At 52.5% G+C, this 22,605-nt stretch overlaps 1 protein-coding gene across 1 annotated transcript in view; it reads right to left on the bottom strand.

The window, feature by feature from the left end:
- The window catches only part of LOC108296579 (cadherin EGF LAG seven-pass G-type receptor 1-like), a 105,171-nt gene extending 93,910 nt beyond the window's left edge, over positions 1–11,261 (bottom strand). The window contains 5 exon segments of the mRNA XM_017519048.2: positions 8,210–9,916; positions 9,919–9,962; positions 9,964–10,516; positions 10,519–10,579; positions 10,581–11,261. Of these exon segments, the coding sequence (XP_017374537.1) occupies positions 8,210–9,916; positions 9,919–9,962; positions 9,964–10,516; positions 10,519–10,579; positions 10,581–11,261 (3,046 nt within the window).
- Between the last annotated feature and the right edge of the window lie 11,344 nt (positions 11,262–22,605).

Here is a 22,605-nt window from a genome sequence, read left to right as displayed (position 1 = left end):
AAGAAAGAAAGAAAGAAAGAAAGAAAGAAAGAAGAAGAAGAAAGAAAGAAAGAAGAAGAAGAAAGAAAGAAAAGAAAAGAAAAGAAAGAAAGAAAGAAAGAGAAAGAAAGAAAGAAAGAAAGAAAGAGGAAGAAGAAAGAAGAAGAAGGAAAGAAAGAAGAAAGGAGAAGGAGAAGGAGAAGAAGGAGAAGAAGAAGAAGAGGAAGAAGAAGAAGAAAGGAACTATGGACTGACTGCTGGTTTCTGGATGGACGTGCAGAGTGCCCACTGTGATCCTTCAAAGCCTGGCACTCCTGACGTGTCTGGCCTGTAGGGGGGGGTTGGGGAACCCCCTCCTTCCTCCCCCTGCAGGCCTCAGGCTAGGCCTGCCTTCGTGTATCAAAGCGCAGCAAGAGTCCAGCCCCACTGGCCCTGCCCCAGGTCTCCCTTGTGCACCCCCAACCCCAGCCCCCAACAGCTCGCAAGTCCAGAGAGCTGTCTCATCTCCTGGAATTCTCACCCATTTCCAAGACCACTTCCTTAGGGTGATGTTTCTTGGACTTTCAACATCTAAGTTCCAGAACAGTTTTCAGGAGTGCAGCAGGCACTCAGAGATGGCACTGGGAGGCCGGATGGGAAAGGGCACAGCCACCTCCTCACACCCCCTTCCTCCTCCCACCTCAGCCGTCCTGTGCAGTGGCCACTGATCTAGCTGCTCCCAGGCTGCAGGCTCCTTGGTGGGATAACCATGCTGGGGACAGCTTGGTTCCCATGGCCAGGATAACCCTGGCTGCCGGAACCACCTTCATTGTCACTGCCCGGCCCTTGGGCCTTCCATAAACCAGCAAGGCCTGTAAATGCCCCTTTGTGACTCAGCCCTGCAGGCTTGGAACCCCCATGGCTCCTGAGACACCAGCTGACCCTCTCCCACCCACTCTCACCACTGGTTGCCCCGCCCTGGCCACAGCAGCGCGCAGACCCTGGGTGCTGACTGCCCCATGGGACAGAAGGCAGCCCTGCTTATCCACACAGCCAGCAGGCCCTTGGGAGGATTTGCCCTGGGAGGGAGGGAGGTGGGGGTCACAGGGCTGGAGGCTGGGGTGCGCCGGGCACATGGGCTCTGCCTCCTCCGCTTCCTCTGCAGCCCTCACTGTCCTCCCACCAGAGCCCTTTTGTTCTGGGCATTTCTCACAGCCTGTGCCACTCCCGACCAAAGGACCTCCTCACTTACTTGCCAAATTCCAGCTGTCCCTCAGCCCCCTCACAGCCACCTCCTACCCCTCACCCTCACCGCCTGGGGCCTCCGGGGACTCAGGGAGGGCTTCTCCACAGCCATCCCCACCTCACGGTGCATCGCTTTCCAAGGCTATGTCTCAGTTTAGCCAGAATTTAGAAATGTCAGATTTCTAAGAATGAATATGTTAAACAGTTTATAAATAACACAATCCCCATGGGAATGCTGGGGAAAAGCCTGCCACGTGAGAATGGTCTCTGAGACCCTGAGACGCTCCCTGTGGCTGTGAACCTGAACCTGGGGACCACTGTGCAGTCACACCCTCTCCGCCAAAGCCAGCAGCTATGATGGTCAAAGCAGCCCCATGCTCCTGGAAGGTTCCAGGGTAGCCACGACCCTTACCTGTTTCCATCTCATCTCTGGGAGGGAGGTGGTGACAATACCTTCCACGTCCTAGGGTGCTGGGGAGGGAATTGCAGGTGACAGTGCAGGCAGAGCCTGGGGGAGTTTCTCGCACGTGTAGCATATTGGCTGAGATGCATCTGACTGTCTAAGCTGGCAAAGCTCTCCTCAGCCACCCACCCTCCACAGCCACCCCACACTGCGGCAAGCCTGATGTCCCGAGTTTCCCTCCTATGCAGTCTCACCACCCAGCAGCTGGGACATGGGCCCCAGCTCTTGCCTACATGCTCCCGAGGGGTCCCACCAAACCCTCCAAAGTCAGCCCTCTCCCAACCCGGGGGATCCCCCTGACTCCTGGTCTCCCTGCCCAGCACACATTGCACACGCCTAGGGGGTATAGGAGAGTACCAGCCTGCCCTTGCCTGCACCTGGCGTCACTGCCCTGCCCCTGAGCTCAGTCCCCCTCACTCATCCAATGGTCCCTCTCCACCCAGACACAGGAAGTCAGGGTCACACTGGCTCTCCAGGCCTTTGCACACAGCAGGGGCTTGATAAATGAATCAACGCTCTTTATTCCTGAGGCAGTGTTTCTCAAGGTATGACCAATCGATTATCTCCAAACTTACCAGAGCCCTGAAATGGTTAAATCGTTGCCAAAAGCACCAACTCTGCTGGGAAAATTTGACACTCTCAGAATCCTGCTCAGCCACTGAAGCAATTTAAGATGATCAGATCCAGGCTGGGCATGGTGGCTCATGCCTGTAATCCCAGTGCTTTGGGAGGCCGAAGCAGGTGGATCACCTGAGGTCAGGAGTTCAAGACCAGCCTGGCCAACATGGTGAAACACTGTCTCTATAAAAATACAAAAATTAGCTGGGCGTAGTGGCGGGCACCAGTAATCCCAGCTACTAGGGAAGCTGGGGCAGAAGAATCACTTGAACCTGGGAGGTGGAGGTTGTGTTGAGCCAAGATCATGCCATTGCACTCCAGAGACTCCATCTCAAAAAAAAAAAAGATGGTGCAGTCCTTCTCCACCCCATGAGTTCCAGAAGAGCATGATGCTACACATCCAGACGATACCCATACAGCAGCCCCCTCCTACTTCCTTGTTTGCAATCATCTGTTTAAAAGCCACTGCAATATCCTGTATTTAACTAGGCCAACCCTTATGGAAGCTCTGTCAAGCCTAGATGGCTTTATACTCTCCACTCCCCACCAAAGTAAATGGCGAGAAGGTTACTCAATCCTGTTATTTCACTGAGTTCCAGTATTTTCTGACATGCCTGGATGACTCATCCGCCAATCATTCTTACCCACAAACACCAACTTCCCCACATCCCTGGGTCTGCAGTATACATATAGCGGGAGAGGCAGAGACATCACATTGCTCCCAAGCGCTGCGTTCTGCATGAGAGGCCTCCAGCTGGGCACCCACAGGCACACGTTCAAAGTGAATTAAAAATAACGTGGTCTGTCAACAGATGACTGGGTAAAGGAAATGTGGTACATATACACAGTGGTGTACTATTCCACCATAAAAAAGAACGGGATCCTGTGATCTGCAACTACATGGATGGACCTGGAGAGCATTATGTGAAGTGAAATAAGCCAGGCACACAAAGAAAATACCCCATGTTCACACTTGCTTGTGGGATCTAAAAATCAAAGCAATTGAACTCGTGGGGATAGAGAATACAAGAATGGTTAACAGAGCCTGGGAAGGGGGTAGAGGGAGGAAGGTGGATGATTAATGGGTACAAAAAAATAATTTAAAAAATGAATAAGGCCAGGCATAGTGGCTCACACCTACAATCACAGCACTTTGGGAAGCCAAAGCAGGTGGATCACCTGAGGTCAGGAGTTCGAGATCAGCCTGGCCAACATGGTGAAACTTCATCTCTACTAAACATATAAAATTTAGCTGGCTGTGGTGGCAGGCACCTGTAATCCCAGCTACTGGCAAGGCTGAGGTAGGAGAATCCGTTGAACCCAGGAAGTGGAGGTTGCAGTTAGCTGAGATCACGCCCCTGCACTCCAGCCTGGGAGACAGAGTAAGATTCCATCTCAAAAAAAAAAAAAAAAAAAAAAAAGAATAAGACCCAGTGTTTAGCCCAACAGGAGACTATAGTCAATAATAATTTAATTGTACATTCAAAAATAACTAAAATAGAGGCCAGGCGCAGTAGCTCATGCTGGTAATTTCAGCACTTTGGGAGGCCAAGGCGGGTGGATCATGAGGTCAGATCAAGACCTTCCGGGCTAACACAGTGAAACCCTGTCTCTACTAAAAATACGAAAAATTATCCAGTGTGGTGGTGCACGCCTGCAGTTCCAGATACTTAGAAGGCGGAGGCAGGAGAATCGCTTGAATCTGGGAGGTGGAGTTTTCAGTCAGCCAGTTCCCGCCATTGCACTGCAGCTTGGGTGACAGAGTGAGATTCAGTCTCAATTAAAAAAAAAAAGAAAAATTAAAAGAGTATAATTGGATTGCTTATAACACAAAGGATAAATGCTTGAGGGGATAGATACCCCATTCTCCATGATGTGACTATGCACACGTTGCATGCCTGTACCGAAACATCTCATGTACTCATCAATACATATACCCGGCCAGGCAGAGTGGCTCATGCTCAGCACTTTGGGAGGCCCAGTAAGACGGATCACTTGAGCCAGGAGTTGGAAGCCAGGCTGAGTAACATAGTGAGACCCTGTCTCTAATAAAAATTAAAAAAAGTCAGGTGTGGTGGTGCAGAGAGCTGAGATGGAGACTGATGTGAGTCACGATCACGCCCCTGCACTCAAGCCTGGGCAACAGAGCAAGACCCTGTCTCATACACACACACCACACACACACACACACACACGCACGCAAGCACACACACACACACACACATCTATACATACATACCTAAATTTGTTTATGTAATTTTATATAATTCATTATAGTTTACATATTATATATAATTCATTATATAATTTTTTTTTTCAAGACAGAGTCTGACTCTGTCACCCAGGCTGGAGTGCAATGGTGCAATCTCGGCTCACTGCAACCACCAACTCCCAGGTTCAAGAGATTTTCCTGCCTCAGCCACCTGAGTAGCTGGGATTGCAGGCACATGCCACCACGCCTGGCTAATTTTTATATTTTTAGTAGAGACGGGATTTCACCACTTTGGCCAGGATGGTCTCGATCTCTTGACCTTGTGATCCGCCCGCCTCAGCCTCCTAAAGTGTTGGGATTACAGGTGTGAGCCACTGCACCTGGCCCTGTTTTTTTTAATTAAAAATAAAATAAAACAAAGAATGTCACTGTTTCTGAAAGGCCACTGTCCAGAAAGAACACAGAGCATATTCCAAGTTTGAGTTGTCCATTGGGTCATCAGCCACGTTGTGCTGAAAAACACAAACACAGCTTTTACACACACTCATAATGCAAAGTCCTTATCACAGAATTTAAAATCTCATTCAAAGACCATTGCATAAAATGAACATCTTGTATTGCTGGATGTCATTCAAAAATGGCAGCTATTTGAATTTCACTATATTCAGACTCCAAAAATTTTTCCAAAAATGTTTTGTCCTTGGTGGGCTATATAAAGCCATCAACAATTATCTACTCACAGTCACAATGATGGTGTTCAAGCCCAGGCCAGGATAAATGAACTGCCCCCACCACGCATGCCTGCCCAGGTCCTGCCCCAGGTGCCCCCCACCTCACCCCCATCGCTCTGGAATGGCTCCCACTAAACCAAGTCAATGGTTCCCACTAAACATAAAACATCCCTGCCCTGCCCCCAGCATGGAACTGTTCCCACCACCTCGTTCCTCATTAAACCTAAACCCTATTATTGGGCCAAGTCATTTTTAAACAGGCCAAATTTCCCATGCAGGCCTGTTCCATACTGCACCTCCCGAGCCGTAATATTGCATCAAAGCCTTTAGGGCACAGCTGTAAATCCTGGGGAACCAACAACACTCCATTGAAAATGGTGGATGAGTTTGAAACCACTGCTTCCCTGCATTGTTCCTTAATAAAACCTCCAGTTAAGTCAAGGGCTGATCTTTTTGTTTGCTCTGTTTCCTACCGGGTGCTTTGCCATCTGGAACTACAGATCTTATGGTCATAGTGATTTGTTTCTTTGGAGCATTAAATCCTAGTCAAATGGTCTGAGGTTTCTACACATCCTAGCATGCCTACTTTATTTTACCTTTCTTATTTATTTATTTAGAGACAGAATATCATTCTGTCACCCAGGATGTAGTGCAGCGGCAGGATCTCGGCTCACTGCAAACTCCACCTCCCAGGTTCAAACGATTCTCCTGCCTCAGCCTCCCAAACAGCTGGGACTACAGGCATCACCATCACACCCGACTAATTTTTGTATTTTTAGTAAAGACAGGGTTTCACCATGTTGGCCAGGCTGGTCTCGAACTCCTGACCTCAGGTGATCCATCTGCCTTGGCCCCTCCCAAAGTGCTGGGATTACAGGCATGAGCCACCGTGCCCAGTCATATGCCTACTTTAAAGCAGAGCACCAATTTGACACTGGAATAATTCAGTTTAGCAACTAATTCGTCAAAAATGTTCTCTGAAAGAAGAGGGGGAATGTGAAGGGCGGCCTGTTTTCTGCAGACCGTGGTTGAATGCCGAGTGCCCCTGCGCACTGGCTGTGCAGCCCTGAGGATGTCACTCAACACCCCTGAGCCTCAGTGTCTTCATCTGTAAAACGAGCAGGAGCATAACACCATTCAACTCCCGGGAAACAAATGACAGCGCCAGGAAAAGAGTAAAGAAAGCCGCTTGCTGGAACCCAGTCAAAGGTAACCATTGTCATCTGGGGCAGGGCGGGGCGGGGTGTGCGTGCATGAGGCCCCAGTACCTGATTTACACGAGGGCGTGTCAGCAAAGCAGTAGAGCCAAGAACTGGATGATGGAGACGGTGGCTACATAGCGTGGAGCCCCCAGCCCATCTTCAACGGTGGTCCAGGCTGTGCGCCCCGGGTGAGACGGCCTCAGGAACCAGCCTCCTTGGAAGGGAATCCATCCTAAACCCAGCTGCCTGATTAACGGCTGGGGGACCCACATTACTGATGCCGCAGACACGCAAAACATCCCTGCCCCCAGCACAGAACTGTTCCCACTACCTTGTCCTCCTTAAATCTAAACTCTATTATTGGGCCAAGTAATTTTTGAACAGGCCAAATTTCCCATTCTGTCAGATACAGTGGTACAGAAGAAAAACTTCCTAGGAATATCCATAATCCCAATTAATTCGCCCTTAAGAGCCTATTCCATATTCTCCACACATTTTACAATCTCACAAAACCTAAAATATTCACCAACAAATAGATTGTACTGCCAAAACTGCACAGAAGGTTTGTATCATATCAAAACTGAATCTGTAAGTTTCACATCGTATAAGCAAATAACTAACTGGAAGCTGTTAGCTATCCAACCCCTCCTATATCACAGAATTACAGCCAACCTTGGAAACAAAAGAAATCAGAAAGTTAACTTGTTAATTCTTCCAGGGCTCCCATGGCAATGCTGTATCCTAATAACTCACTGTTTAAATAACCCCTCTGAAACTGACTCAGGCAGAGAGCCAATCTGAGCTCTTCCTGGCCGTCCATGGTCTTATAAATAAGGTCACCTGCTTGCAGCAGCACCCTTGGATGCATGGTCAGGCAAACCTCAGAGAGCCACTGGGGGACCTTTATTGCTCCCCCAGCCCCTGCCAAGGTCTTCTTTCTCTTCTGCGTCTCCCAATTCCAACACATTCTATTAGTACCCCTCCCCAGCACCACAGGCCAGCCCTGGTCCTCGGGGTCAGAGGCGTGGAGGACCTGCCAAGCATCTGACCGCTGAGCCAAGGTTTCCTCTCCCTTCTGTTCACTTCCAGCCCCAGGGCCGGCAAGCAAGGTTCCCACACTGGCTCCACTAACTGGGCAGGCCTCTTCAACAGCACCCAAATTACAAGCCCGGGTCCAGGAGCAGAAGCCAAGATGAAATGAGGCTATGCTTTTCAAAGAGCTTACACAAAGCCCTGCACACAGCCGTCCGACTGTTATCATCTGGAGGAGACAGAAAATCGAGACCAAGGGAACACCAGCTACATTACAGGGTGACTCAGGGGCCCGTCTGACAATCTCCAACAGTGCCACCTTGGAATTAATTGGCACATGGAAGGGGCAGTGATCTCTGATCTTCCCAGAGAGCCCTGTGGCTGGTTGATGAAAGAGCATACCCAAGCAAACCCTGTGACCCAGATCACCCAGAGGCCACATTTTAATAGCTGTACGCAGGAGCCACTAGCCTGCTGAGGAAGGCACTGAGCCCTGGTCTTGAACTTGGAGAAGTGCAGGCCTGCTCCCAGGAAAATGCTGACGGAAGCAGCGCAGTGCCTCTCCCCCTAGCTGGGCCTAAGTGGGGCACTCGCCCCCAGCATCCAAGCAGAGGCAACAAATCCTTGCAGAGCTCCCCACGCCCGGCCCAGATGCACCCCAGCATGCCAGGAAAGGCCCTTGGTGGGTTCCTGAGGTTCTCCAGGCGGCCCACCCGGAGCCACTCCTCCTGCCCCAACGGCCACTTGCCAGACATGGACACCTCCATGAGCGCCTCTAGCAGCCAGTTGTTGTCCAGGTCCTGGCTGAGCTGCAGCTCGCCCGTGGTAGGGTCCAGTAGCAACAGGTGTAGCTCATTGCCACGCAGGAAGGTGTAGTTGAGGCTGTCTGATACGTTGGGGTCATGGGCCGGGATGCGGCCGATCACGCCAGTGGGGAAGCTGTTTGACTTGTTGGTGACATAGTTGTTGAAGAGGATCTGGAAGTCGGGCAGTACCGGAGGGTTGTCTTTCTGGTCCACAAGAAGAATGTGCACCGTGGCTCGGCTCACCAGCAGGGCCGACATGGCCTGCACCACCAGCACATACTCCTGCCACACCTCAAAGTCCAGCTCCACCAGGGCACGCAGGTCCCCGTTCAGCAGGTCCAGCTGGAAAAAATGCCACATGTCGCCCTCCACAATCTGATACATGATCTGGGCACTGGGGCCTTCGTCAGGGTCCTGAACACTGATCTTTGCCACCACCGACCCGACTGGGTTGTTTTCCTCTACAAACAGCTCCAGCTCGTCCTTCTCAAACATGGGGGCATTGTCATTAATGTCAAAGATTGTCACCTGGATTTCCACCGAGGCGCTAAGGGCAGTGGGGCTGCTGCGATTCACAGCCACAGCCCAAAGGTTGTACACAGCCACATTCTCCTGGTCCACTCGGTGCTGGATGTGGATGCCACCGGACGTGGGCTTGATGTAGAAGTTCCCATCACTGTCGTCCCCACCCTGGAAGGTGTACAGCAAACGCCCATTGGGACCCGAGTTTTGGTCCCTGGCAGAGACCTGGAGGATGCTGGTTGAGGGTGGAGCATCCTCAAAGATGGAACCCTGGTAGAAATCCCACAGGAACTGGCTTGCGTTGTCATTGGCATCAAGGATGAGGATCTCCGGGGTGGCGGTGTCCGACTTCTGCAGGATGCTGTTGTCCAGGGCCATGATGGTTGGCATGTAGGTGACCTGCTGCTGATAATCCAGCTTCATCATGGTGTACATGATGCCACTGTCGGAGTCAATGCAGAACTGCGGCATGGGGTCCTGAACCACGTAGGTGATGTGGGCGTTCTCTCCTGTGTCATCGTTGACACTGAGGGTAGCAATGGAGGTGCCCAAGGGCCTGTCCTCACTGACCCTCACAGTGTAATGGGAGCTCTGAAAGACCGGCCAGTGGGTGTTGGCGTCAGTGATGTTGATGAGGACATACGCGGTGTGTGACCGTGTGCCATTGGACGCTGTCACCGCCAGCATGTACTGCTGCTCATGCTTGTAGTCCAGAGGTGAAGCCAGGGTGATGAGGCCGCCCCCCATCTGGCTGCTGAGCACAAAGCGGTTCCAGGTGTTGCCGCCCGTGAGCTGGTAGGTGATCACACTGTTGGCGTCGCGGTCGCGGGCCTGCAGGGTCAGCACGCTGCTCCCCACGGCCGCATCCTCGTTCAGACGCAGCTCGTAGGTGGGCTGCGTGAATACCAGGTCATTGTCGTTCACGTCCAGCACTGTGATGGAGACGCTGGTGGAGGAGCTCATGGGGGGCGAGCTGTGGTCCACGGCCTCCATCCCGAAGCTGTAATGCTCCACCTCCTCACGGCCCAGCTCAGCACACAAAGTGATCCAGCCGGAGCTGTTGTGGATCTGGAAGGGGAAGTCTGGGACTGGGACAGGGTTCTTAGGCCCAGCGCTGCCGCCCCCAGAAAGGCGGAGGCCGTGTCCACCAGGCGATAGTGCAGCCAGGCGTTCTCCCGAGTCGGCGTCCACTACCTGAATGTGTACCACGGAGTAACTCAGGGGCACGTTCTCCAGCACCGTGGCCTGGAAGGGGCTGCTCACAAAGATGGGCTCGTTGTCACTGACATCCAGCACCTGCACAGACACCACCCCAGAGGAACTGATGAGCGGGGGCCAGCCCCCATCCTGGGCTTTGAAGCTCAGCAATTACTTCTGGACATCCTCGAAATCCAGGGGGTTGATCACATCCAGGATCCCTCTCAGCGAGTGCAGGCAGAACTGCCCGGCCATGTTCCCGCTGAGGATGCTGTAGTGAATAGCCGCGTTCTGGCCCCGGTCTCGGTCCGTGGCCTGCACGCGTAGCACAGCCGTGTTGAGCCCCACGTCCTCGGGCACCTGGACCACGTAGTTCTGCTCGCTGAACTGGGGGTAGTTATCATTCTCGTCCTCCACCTCGATGTACACTGTGGCCGTGGCGCTGAGCAGACTTGCGCGCTCCTCCTCGCCCTCGATGTTGTAAAGCGCGCGAAGCTGAAGGAGAGAGGTGCCCGCCGGCTCGTTCTCAACGCCACCTGGTAGTTGGGCATCGGGAACTTCAGGCTCCCTCGGCTGCTCGTGCCCCGCCGGGCCCCGTTGCACAGGCCCTGCCCGGGTTTGGGGCAAGTTCGGCGGCAGCAATAGCGATGGCGACGCGGAGGGCGTCCCCAGGGCGGCGGCCTCCAGTGCCAGCTCCACCCGGATGGCGCCAGCCGCGCATCACAGGGCGCAAAGCAGACGCAGGCATATGGGGCGGCCGGGACAGCTGGGCCAGGGACGCGGTGGGCGGCTGCAGGCGGGGACGGTGGTCGGAGCTGCGAGCACTGAACGCTGCGCAGCCGCACCGCCACCAAGGACGGGGAAGCAGAGCGCCCCGCAGAGCCCAGGCCCTGGGAGCACAGCCCGCGCACGCCGGGCACGGGCTTGGCAGCCGGGATGGTGCGCGGGCGCCCGCTGGCGGAGGCTCAGCGCCATCGGGGCACCGTGGGCCGTCAAGAGGACTTGCAGCGGCAGCAGGCGCCCTGCCAGGTGCATGCAGCCCCGGGGCCCGGCGCCCGAAATGCGCCGCCGTCCTGCCAGCCTCCCCTCGCGGCCCAAGTCCAGCAGCTCCCAGGGGGTTTGCGCGGCGCCCACCGTGTAGGTACCGCCAGGCCCGATGGTGAAAGCGCGGGCCCCGCCAGGTACACTCAGCTCCCAGGCGGCCGCTGGCAGCCCCAGCGCCGGCAGGGCGGCGGCGGCGGCCAGGAGGAGCAGCACGCGCGGCGGCAGCGCCATGGCCCGGAGCCGGAGCCTGAGCCCGAGCCGGAGCCCGAGCCCGAGCCCAAGCCCGGCGCCCGAACACAATCCATGCACCCGGCGCACCTCCGCAACCAGCCGGCACTGCTGGGAAGCGGCTCCTGCGCGCCCGGCGCCCGGCCCTCTCGGCGGTCCGTGTCCCGCCTCCCCGGAGGTCCTGGCTGGGACTGTGGGGACCGCGCGCCCGGCCTTCCCCGCAGCTTCCACTTCGAGAGCACTTTGCGAAAGTCTGCGAAGTTGGTTTCAAGATGGCTTCTCTGCGCGTCCCGGGAGGGCGCCGCGAATCAATCTGCGGCGGCAGCGGCTCCAGGCGGCTCCAGGTGGCTCCGGCGAGGGCTCGGTCTGGCAGGCGTGGGAAGCGGGGCGGCCCGGCGCTGGGCAGGGGCTGAGTTCCTGGAGCGGGCTGAGCCGCACCTCGCAGCGCAAACCCCAGAGGCCGGCTGCTGCCTGGGCAATGCGCTCAGCCCACGCCCCTTCCGCCGGGGCTCTCCCGGCGCCCGGCCCTGCCGCGTATTGTTCTGCCCGGGCGGGGTGGGGGTGGGGGCCAGCAACGAGGTGCGCAGCGGGAGGCTCGCTATGGAGACGCCAGGGCGCGGCCAGGGCGGGGGCTGAGGGGCCTACTCCCCAGCGGCCTCCCTACCCAACCTCCCGGGGGGCGGGGCCGAGGGAGGGGGGCCGGGAGAGGTGGGGCTGGGGCTGGGGCCCCAGTTGGCCGCTACCCGTGGGGCGGTGGCTCCACACCTCTGGCGCGGGGCCTCTGCTCAGAGCCTGGCTTCCCACTCCGGCAGGACAGATCCACGGAGACCACCGCTAGGGGTGCCGCGCGGATGGGACCCGGGGGCCAAGGGCTGGGGCCGAGGGGCCACGGAGTCCCCCATTAAGGACTGCGGCGGCTGTCGGGAGGGGGTTACCCATTTTACAGCAAGACGCACGGAGGCGAAAATGCTTCACCCGGACAAAACTCCCTGGACTTTGAAACCCAATTGGCAGCTACCGGATCTGCGTGCCACTTGGTTTAAAGCGCAACTTTTAACTTAAAGAAGAAAAGCCGGGTTGACATTAGTGATTTGGAGCAGACGGTGGCGGCCCGCTCATCTTCCGCGTGCGGCCGGCTCCGAGCGTCAGCGGACATGCTGCGGAGTCCTACAGCGTCCAGCTCCTCCCGAAGCGGGTTGAGGAGGACTGGGGGCCCTGGAAGCCTCCTGTGGCGAGCAAGCACCCGCGGGGATTTAGAGCTGGCAGCGGCCTCTCCCCGGCCTCCTGCAGAGGCCAACAGTTGGGGGACGGGGGTAGAAACCTTGGAGCTTTCGGAACCGCTACACACACCCGCCTCCTGCAGGGAACCACGGGCGGGGCGGGGGCAGCTTTAGGTCTGAGAGACGGGTACACCTGCCTCCGGATCTGGCACAGCCATAGAGGGGGTGGAGGCTTAGGACTTCGCGAACCCCCCCATGGGCGGGGCTTTGGGACCGTGCGACATCACCCTTCCTGTGGAGCTTTGTGACTGTGTCACCAGCTGGAAAGGACACGCACTCTCCCTCGGTGGCGATAGGGCGCCAGAATCCAGGGCAGCCCTTAGGCCTCCCAGTGGTCGGGGACGGTAGGTGGAGGGCTCCTGGGGCCGGTCGGAGCGGTGGGGTGGGAGTATTGCGCAGTCACCTCTAGAGTGGTCTTTTTGGCAAGGGAGGGTCAGATCCTGCGCCAAATCTCTGAGCTGAGCTTAGATGAATCCAGTCTCAGCGAGAACCCTGGGCAGCTGCGGAGACCGGGAAGCGTTTCTCCCCCAGAACGAGCGATGTGTCTGTGTGTCACACCCATACTCAGCCAACTTCACTCAAAGCTTTTGAAACAATGGCTTCAGGGTGAATGAAGCCCAACGCAAGCATTTTCTTCCCAATATCAACGGTGAAGACATTATATTGATCTAAAGGGTGGAGTTTTGCCGGGCGCGGTGGCTCTCGCCTGTAATCCCAGCACTTCGGGAGGCCAAGGCAGGTGGATCACGAGGCAGGAGTTCAAGACCCGCCTGGCCAACATGGTGAAAACCTGTCTCTACTAAAAACACAAAAATTAGCTGGGCGCGGTGGCAGCGCCTGTAATCCCAGCTACTTGGGAGGCTGAGGCAGGAGAATTGTTTGAACCTGGAAGGCGGAGTTTGCAGTGAGCCGCGATTGCGCCACTGCACTCTAGCCTGGGTGACAGAGCAAGACTCCACCTCAAAAAAAAAAAAAAAAGGTGAAGTTGCTTTGGAACTTTTTACTTCTGGGTTCCCACTGGAGAGTCCTGCTGGGAAATGTGTGTGTGGATGGAAGGGTAGAAGGAGAAAAAGTCCACCCCTTAATGTGACCGGTCTAGGACCTCCCCACCCCCCATATACCTTTCCACTTGGATTTTTCCAGGAAGGAGGAAAGGACAGGAGTTCTGGGGCAGGAAGGCAGGGTGGGTCCCTGAGCCTGGAGCCTCACAGTGGAAAGCTGCTGGGGGAGTCTAAAGGGGACCCAGGCGCAAGGAAAACCAGAGACGCCCAGGAATGCATATTTTGCAATAAGGCTTTAAGCAGGACGGGTTGGGTTTAAATAAACAAAACTCAGCTGCAGCCGGTGGGTTTTGGTGTGGGCCTGCTTTCCTGGAATAAGACACCTGCAGGCTGCAAGGTAACCCCAGGGACTGCATAGCACCATTTCCAGGTCCTAGGGACAAGTGAGGATGGATGAATCTAACAGGACGTCCAGCAAAGATGAAAGATCATTCCATTCACACTTAGTCCGACAGCAAGTCCAACTTCACCATAACATTTAGGGGTGCACACAAATAGGGGAAAGGTGAAAAAAAGCAAGGAGGTGTCTATGGGCACATTTCGGAGGGCTCTGGGGGGCAGGGGCGTCCCCTTCCAGACCTGAGGGTTACCGGAGTGTTGGCTTCGTGATCACACATTGAACTCCATGCACCTGCTCTGTGTACTTTTCCCCATGCCTGCATGCTAGAGTCCGCAGTTTTATTTTTATTTGTATTTACTTTTAAATAGAGATAGGGTCTCACTATGTTGCCCAGGTTGGTCTCAAACTTCTGGGCTCAAGAGATCCTCCCACTTCAGCCTCTCAAAGTACTAGGATTACAGGTGTAAGCCACCATGCCCTATATAGAGTCCACAGTTCTTTTTTTATTTTATTTATTTATTTTTGAGACAGTGTCTCACTCTGTAACCCAGGCTGGATTGCAGTGGTGAGATCTGGGTTCAATGCAATCTCTGCCTCCCAGGTTCAAGTGATTCTCCTGCCTCAGCCTCCCAAATAGCTGGAATTAGAGGCAGGTGTCACCAGTCCTGGCTAACTTTTGTATTTTTAGTAAAGACGGGGTTTCGCCACTTTGGCCAGGGTGGTCTCGACCTCCTGACCTCAGGCGATCCACCCACCTCAGCCTTCCAAAGTGCTGGGATTGCCGGCATGAGCCAGCAATAGAATTGTGGATTCTGCACCCAGCCTAGAATCCACAATTCTAAATAAGTGGGGAGGAGAGAGGGACTAAAAAGACAAAGGCTGCAGCTTGTGCTGGGACGGCTAGGTGGTCCTGCTGCATCAGAAATCAGGAGTCTGGGACAGGATTACACGCCTGTAATCCCAACACTTTGGGAGGATGCGGTGGGTAGATCACCTGAGGTCAGGAGTTCAAGACGAGCCTGGCCAACGTGGTGAAACGCTGTCCCTACTAAAAGTATAAAAGTTGTCCAGGTGTAGTGGCAGACACCTGTAATCCCAGCTACTCAGGAAGCTGAGGCAGGGGAATAACTTAAACCTGGGTTGCAGTGAGCCAAGATCATGCCACTGCACTCCAGCCTAGGCAACAAGAGCGAGACTCCATCTCAAAAAAAAAAAAAAAAAAAAGAAGAAGAGAAAGAGAAAGAGATTCACGAGTCTGAAATCACTGGCCTCTTCGAGGGGTGAGCTTTAATTTGCCACTAACTAGTTATGTGACCTTCACCAAGGCCTAACTCCTGGTTCTCACTGGACGCAGTAGTCCTAGACTCCTAGCATGGTTGAAGGATTAACAAGAAAATCTGCACGAAGCGGTTGGCGCAGGGCCCGGCTCAGGGATGGATCTGCCAGGTCTAGCATTGACCATGATCACAGTTGTTTCCTAGCATGAGTTCAAGGCTGCCTCCTCTCCCTCTTCATTACGCGAATCCACGCATCAGTGTCTGCGGAGAAGCGGGGGCTGCAGCTTTCACCTGATTTCCCGAGGGCTCTGCACTGGAACGCTGATCCAGTGCAGCCAGTGTGTTTCCAGAAAGTGGAGCTAATGCCCAGAGAGCGGAAGGGTGTGCTTGGGGCTTTGTAAAGGGCAGCGACCTGTTTGGTGGGCTCTTTCACTGCCCAAGTCTGTGGCTCCCACAGGCCACTCCGCAGATCGTGTCCTTCCCCCTTGACCTTGGCTTGGAACAGGGTCTGTCCTCACTTAACCCCATGCGCCACCATCTCTGGGGGCCAGTGGCCCACTCATGACTCTCCGGGTGGGGAGGAGGCTTGGAGTTGAGTAACGGCACCCTGGGTCATTCCTGCACCCGTCACCCTGAGAGCCACTGGCCAGAAGAGGCCCCATGTTCTGTGATGTTTTCTGTGCCTGCAATTGCTGCTTGCAGCCTTTCCGAAGGGAAAGGCTCCTGCGGGCATCCGTGGTGCGGTCAGCGGGTCGGCGGCGTCCCCTGCGCTGTCAGTCAGTAACGACAGCGGCGTCCAGAGGGTCTGCGGCGTCCAGAGTGTCTACGGCCTCCGCGCGTCTGGGCCATCAGCGGCGAGGGCAGAGCATCCACCGGGCTACCGCGGCGTCCGAGGCTCGGTCGGCGCGTCTGGGGCGTCAGCAGCATCTGCCGCGTGTCTGGGTCACGCGTGACGTCCGCGCGGGGTCAGTGCATCGGTGGAGTCTGCGGTGCAACGGCGGCGTCCACGGGGTCTGCGGCGCGTCGGCGGGGACTGGGCGTCAGCGTCGCGATAGGTGCGGGCCACGCATCGGTCGCGCGGGTCGGTGCGTCGGCGGCACGCTGAGTTAAAGTTTACAGGAACGTCCAGGCAGCGTTTCCGAGGTGAGTGCGAGGCTGGGCGGCGGCCGGGATCTGCACTGAAAGTTTAAAGTTTAGTAGGAAGTCAAGGTTCAGGGGCAAGTCCACCCAGCCTTTCCGAGGTGAGGGCGCCGCGCCAAGCCGGGAGGGCGGTGAGTGCCGGACCCGCGGCGCACAGCTGGGTCGATGTGCGCGGCGGGGGCCTCCACAACTTTCGCTGTGCCAGCGCGGCGGGAGCCCCGGGCCCCCCGAGCGCTTAAGTTCCTCACCTGCCGCTGCAGGCCGCAGCCCTGCTCTTGTGGGCTCTGGGGAAGAAACTCGTCGGCAGGTCTTCCTGTGGCATCCCAGGGTTGGAGGGATGGAGCAGCTTCGGTGGCACATCTTCCTAGATCTGGTGGAGAACACTGACCCTTTGCCCCACCTTCGAGGCCAAAAATCGGTTCCCTCTGGGGACCTGAGGGACGAGAAATCTCAAGCCTCAAATTTGCAAAGTTGGGGTCTTTATTGGCCTCTGGGATTCCGCGCCTGGCGCTGTCTCCAGCCTGGTGGTGGGCAAGCCAGGTGTGCCAGGTCCAGGATGCACTAGGGGAGCATTTGTAGCCGTCGCTGAATCGCCTGGGCACTAGCGGGGTAAGCCTCAAATTAACTGCAGCATTTCCAGTAGGTTGGATTGTGGTACTGCTGTTTGCGCTCCAAAGAGTTGCTGTGGTTTCCCTGTGTCTCTCTGCCTTTGGAGCTTCTCAGATCATCTCGTTGGGTATCCTCTCGCAGAAGAATTAAACAAGACTTTTGGAATGCTTTCCTCGCTTTCCTTCTGTCTTTCACTTGTAAAGCTACTTTCAAAAGGAAGTCTTTTCTTGCAGTGCCATCTTTTCTTTGACTCCCAGTGCTTGACAAAGTTAAAGAAAAGTAATCTGCTGGTAGTTTTTAATCTTTGTTCTGAATTTTATTTAATCTTTGTTCTAAATTTTATTGGTAAAATTTCACCTGTGAACCAGAAGCTGGTTTATTCGCTTCCAAAATGCTAGCTTTAAGATTTCTGAGAACTTTGTGTCAAAGAAATCTTGGAAAAGTTACTGAAGTCTACAGAAGAAGCTCACAATTTTAAATGTGCAGGTGGTCGGGGGCGGTGGATCACATCTGTAATCCCAGCACTTCCGGAGGCCAAGGTGAACAGATTAGTTGAGCCGAGGAGTTCCAGACCAGCCTGGGCAACGTGGCAAAACCCCATGTCTACTGAAAAGGCAAAAATTAGCTGTGTGCGGTGTTGTGTGCCTGTAGTTCTAGCTACCTGGCAGACTGAGATGGGAAGATCGCCAGAGCCTGGGAGGTTAAGATTACAGTGAGCCATGATCATGCCAGTGCACTCAGGCCTGGATGGCAGAGTGAGAGCCTGTCTCAAGAAAAAAAAAAAATACAGGGAATAAATTTACACTAAGTAAATTTCACCACAAATCAAGAAATAGAACATTACTAGATTGGTGTATATATGTAGGAGTGGCATTGTTGGTTTTAGAGGTATATGAATGACAAAACTTTAGTGTCAGATATTGTTGATCACTTTCACAAAGTGGTTGTACCGATTAGCAGGGAATATTCCGGTTACCCCACATCTTTGCTTATGCTTCTCAATTAAAAATTATTTTGCCATTCTAGTAGAGGTGCAGTAATATATCAGTGTAGTTTCATTTTGCATTTTCCTGGTATTGAGATTATTTTTTATTGCCATTTATATGTCCTCTTTTGTGAAGTGCCTGTTCAATCTTTGTATCCTGTTTTCACTTATATGCTTTTTTCTGTTGATTTGTAATACTTTATTCTGGATATGTGTCCTTTCTAGGATATATATGTATTATATGTATTGCATTTCTCTATTTTTCAAACTGTAGCTTGCCTTTTCACTCTTTTAATGGTGTTTTTACATGAATGGAGATTCTCCAGTTTTTTTTTTCTTTTTGTTTTTGAGACAGGGTCTCATTCTGTCGTTCAGGCTGCAGTGCAGTGGCACAATCGCAGCTCAGTGCAACCTCCACCTCCCAAGACTCAAGTGATCCTCCTGCCTCAGCCCCCAAGTAGCTGGGACCCACAGAGGAGCACCCTTTTGCTCAGCTCTTTTTTGTATTTTTAGTAGAGATTGGGTTTTAACATGTTGCATAGGCTGGTCTGGAATTCCTGGGATCAAGTGATACACCTGCCTCGACCTCCCAAAGTGTAGGGATTACAGGCATGAGCCAGTGTACCCAGCCTGAGTTTCTTAATTTTAATGAAGTTATACTTGATCAATCTTTTCCTTTATGGTGACTGCTTTTGTGTCCTGTTAATCAATGCCTAACCTAAGAATATGAACACTTAATCTCATAGAAATTTTAGTTTAGTTTATGCTTCCCCATCCGCCCACCCCAGATAGGCTCTCACTCTATTGTCCAGGCTGGAGCTCAGTGGCATAATCTCAGCTCACTGCAACCTCCACCTGCTGGCTCAAGCAATCCTCCCCACTCAGCCTTCTGAGTACTTGAGACCGTAGGCATATGCCACCATGCCTGACTAAGTTTTGTATTTTTTTTGGTAGAGATGGGGATTCACCATTTTCCCAGGTTAGTCTCAAACTCTTGGGCTTAAGTAGTCTGCCCACTTCAGCCTCCCAGAGTGCTGGGATTACAGGTTCGAGCCAACCCACCCACCCATGATTCACTTTTTACTACATGGATGACACTGCTTGATCCAGTACCATGTATGGAAAACACCACCTTTGTCTTTCTGCACTGTGTAGCACTTTTTTTCATCAATTGGATGGCTGTATGGTCATCTGATTGATGAAATCAGTGTGGATCTGTTTCTGGACCAACCTGGGCAACACAGCAAGATCCAATCTCTCCAAAAAATAATAAATAATAAAAAAAAATACATGTAATTTTTAAGTGGGTAGAGCAGATGGAGTCATAGGTGGTAATTTATAAATGATTGTCAATTTCTTGGCTACATACAGGTGTTGGTAAGTGAGATCAGTTGGGAGTTCAGGCAAAATGTATTAAGTGAATTCTGTGGTGTTCAGAATGATTGCTAGATGTTCGTTGTGACTTCAATTAGGTGTTATTTGCACCTCACAGAGCTACAGGTTTTATTCTCTTATTTATTTATTTGTCTTTAAAATTTCTTACAATCTTCCTGTCAAGGCAATATCTCTTTTATACTTAATTCTTAGGTATACTTAATTACCAGAAAAATTTTATGGATCATATCTAACTGTTAAGCCACTTAAAGTAAAGGGCTGATGTGATGTAATGTAGACAATAGGATTCTACATAATGGTTCCAGGAGTATATCGATTAAATTGTTTCCTCTTTTTTTTTTTTTTTTTTTTTTTTTCTTGAGACAGGGTCTCACTCTGTTGCCCAGGCTAGAGTACAGTGGTGCAGTGGTATGATCGTGGCTCACTGCAGCTTTGACTTCTCAGGCTCAAGCAGCCTCCCACCTCAGCCTTCTTAAGTAGCTGGGACTACATGCATGCACCACCACGCCTGGCTAATTTTGTATCTTTTGTATGCAGGGTCTTCCTGTGGTGCCCAGACTGGTTTGAAACTCCTGGGCTCAAATGATCCTCCCACCTCGTCATCCCAAAGTGTTGGTATTACAGTCATGAGCCATCACACCTGGCCATTTTAGTTTTAATAATTTTATATTTTTCTAATTTTGAATATTTACGGTCTATTTAATTTATGAATATGTTCATTATTATTATGATTATTTTGTATGTATTTAATCTCATTTTAATATAAGCTCTTGGAAATTAGAGATCTTGTCTCTTATTTACTACTGTGTTCTCAGTACTTGACCTTACCTGGTATTAAACAGATATTGAAGAAATAGTTGTTAAATGAATGAATGAACCACCTTCAAAAATTCTCCAAGTATCATAGCATTCACCATCTAACAAATAAAAGAGCTTGTCTAGAGTAGAGTCACAGTTAACCTGCTAGAAAAGGAAATGTCAATGAAAATAGACCTTTGTATGTGCAGCTGCTAAGATTTGGGGGCTTTCGTTACTACAGCATAAACTAGCAAAGTTCAGTGAGACAGCAGATGGAATATACGTATATGAATAGACCAGATGGACCAGTAGATGAGATTCCAAAGATAGTTCAATCAGCATTAACCACACCCACACTCTGTTAATTTCCTACGGAAAGAATGGAATTCCTGTTCACTAAGATCTGCCTCAAAGAGTACTTTGTGAAAACTTCCCTGGGTATGCAAGTATTTAATCAGGACTTTTTTTTTTTTCCTCCTGCAGGTTGCAGTGCAATAGTACCATCTAGCTCACTGTAACCTCTAAATCAAGGCTCAAGGAATCCTCCTGCCTCAGTCTCCCAAGTAGCTGAGACTGCACATGTGTACCACCATGCTTGGCTAATTTTTTTTTTTATTTTCAGAGACAGGGTCTTACTATGTTGCCCAGGCTGGTCAGGACTGTTGATTGCGTATGACAGAAACCCAACCAACCCTAGTTCCTGCCACCTTTCGGTCTGCTCCTTTCTCAGTCTTCTGAGTCTCAACAAATGGCAGTTTCATCCTTCACGTTGCCTAAGCCCCAAATCTTAATATTAACCTTGATTTCTCTCTTTTATGTCATAGCCTGTATGAAGGCAAATCATGTTCAGACCCAGGCGGAGGTTCCTGCTGACCCAGGCTCTCACCGGCACATTGTCCTTTACTGTCCTCCTGAAGGTGTCTGGAGTTTCAGTGCTGTGTGCTCTTGGTCTCCATGCTGGAGCACCACCGACTCTCAGTGTCCAGGGCTTCCAGTGGACTCTCCAAGGCACTGATGTAGAATCTTCCCCATTCAGTGCACCAAGAGCAGCCTCACGCGTTGTGGGCTGACGTGAAGACCTGCCAGATCCAGCAGGTAAAAATCCTGAGGCACTGCCATCTGGATGGGGTCAGAGAGTCCTCTCTCTATTGGGATTCAGATAAGAAGGGAAGATTCCATAGGCCCTAAACATCGCAGCATAACCAGCGTGTGCCACCCACGAGCTGCAGTGCATGGTCAGGTGGAAGTTATTTGACTTCAGGAGAGGACAGTGTTCCATTCAGGCCTTTTTCTCAGTGGCTAGATCTACGTCCTTCTCCTCTCTCTTCCCCTCTCACCCCCAGTCTCCATCCCCATTTCTCTCTCTGTTTTCACCTTGCTGTTCCTTTTCACCTGCTTTCTCCTCTTCAGCTTTCTTGGTTCTCCCGTCCACCTGCATTTCCCAGGCTAAGGCCCCTGCACTGTCCTGGGTAGGGAGATGTGTCTGGATTTAGGCGGTGCCCTCTAGATGTGTCCAGGATGGGGAAACATGGATCAGCTGCCAGTATAATGGTTTCAGAGAGTGGTCACTCTTAAAGGCCTTTCAATCTCCCATTCTAGAATGGTGTAGGACTTAAAAATTGATGAGCCGCTGTGGAATTCTTGGTTCCTCAGGACCTTGTGGTGGACGCCTTCTTTCACTGAGCATTCACAGGGTGGCTATTAGGTGCCAGGCCCTGCTCTGGGCTAGGGGCACCATAATGAGTAAATATCAGGTCACTACCCCATGGAACCCACCACTGCAGGCATCGAGAGGGGGCGAAAGAAAGTGGCGTGGCCTGTCTGTGTCCTTCTCATATGGTCATCTGCCAGGTCCTGGGAGAGTGGGAGCCAGTGCAAGGAGGAAGCCCAGTGAGAAAGGCAAAGGGACGACATCAGACCCAGTGGCTGAGACCCCCACCTGCAGCCAGGTTGCTTCTGGAGTGGACAAGGAGCAGCAGGGAAGGTAGTGGCCTGGTTTTCTGGGGTTCACTGTCTCATCTCATTCCTGTGGGTGCCAGAACTTGTGCAAAGGGAAGACTCAGTGTCTCTCGCAACAGCAGGCCAGAGACAGAAAGTGTCCTAGAGAAGCAGGAAGGATTGTACGCCATGGACACACAGTATGTGGTTTTATAGTAGTGCATCTCTCTCTCTCAACTGGTTGGTGTGTTCCTGTTAATGGAAAATATTGGTGGTATTAGTTCCCCTGGACCTTCTCATCTTCATGTAAGTTTGTCTGTTTCCCCATCCCTCCCTTCTTTCCTTCTTTTCCTTTCTTCCTGAGTTTTCTGATCAGGGTCATGTGAGTCTAAAATCCAGGAATGGCCTTGGAATGCTTTTTCTCTAGAGCTCAGGCTATTTTTCTGAGTTCACTACATGTATTGAAAGAGTTTCTATTCTTGTTTGTGGGGGGCTGAGGGCCCTTTTTCTGTGCTGGCTGTCAG

This window comes from Cebus imitator, unplaced genomic scaffold, assembly GCF_001604975.1.
Source record: "Cebus imitator isolate Cc_AM_T3 unplaced genomic scaffold, Cebus_imitator-1.0 Scaffold725, whole genome shotgun sequence".
In the NCBI taxonomy this organism is placed as follows: domain Eukaryota; kingdom Metazoa; phylum Chordata; class Mammalia; order Primates; family Cebidae; genus Cebus; species Cebus imitator.
This window is presented reverse-complemented; position numbering and strand designations above follow the sequence as displayed.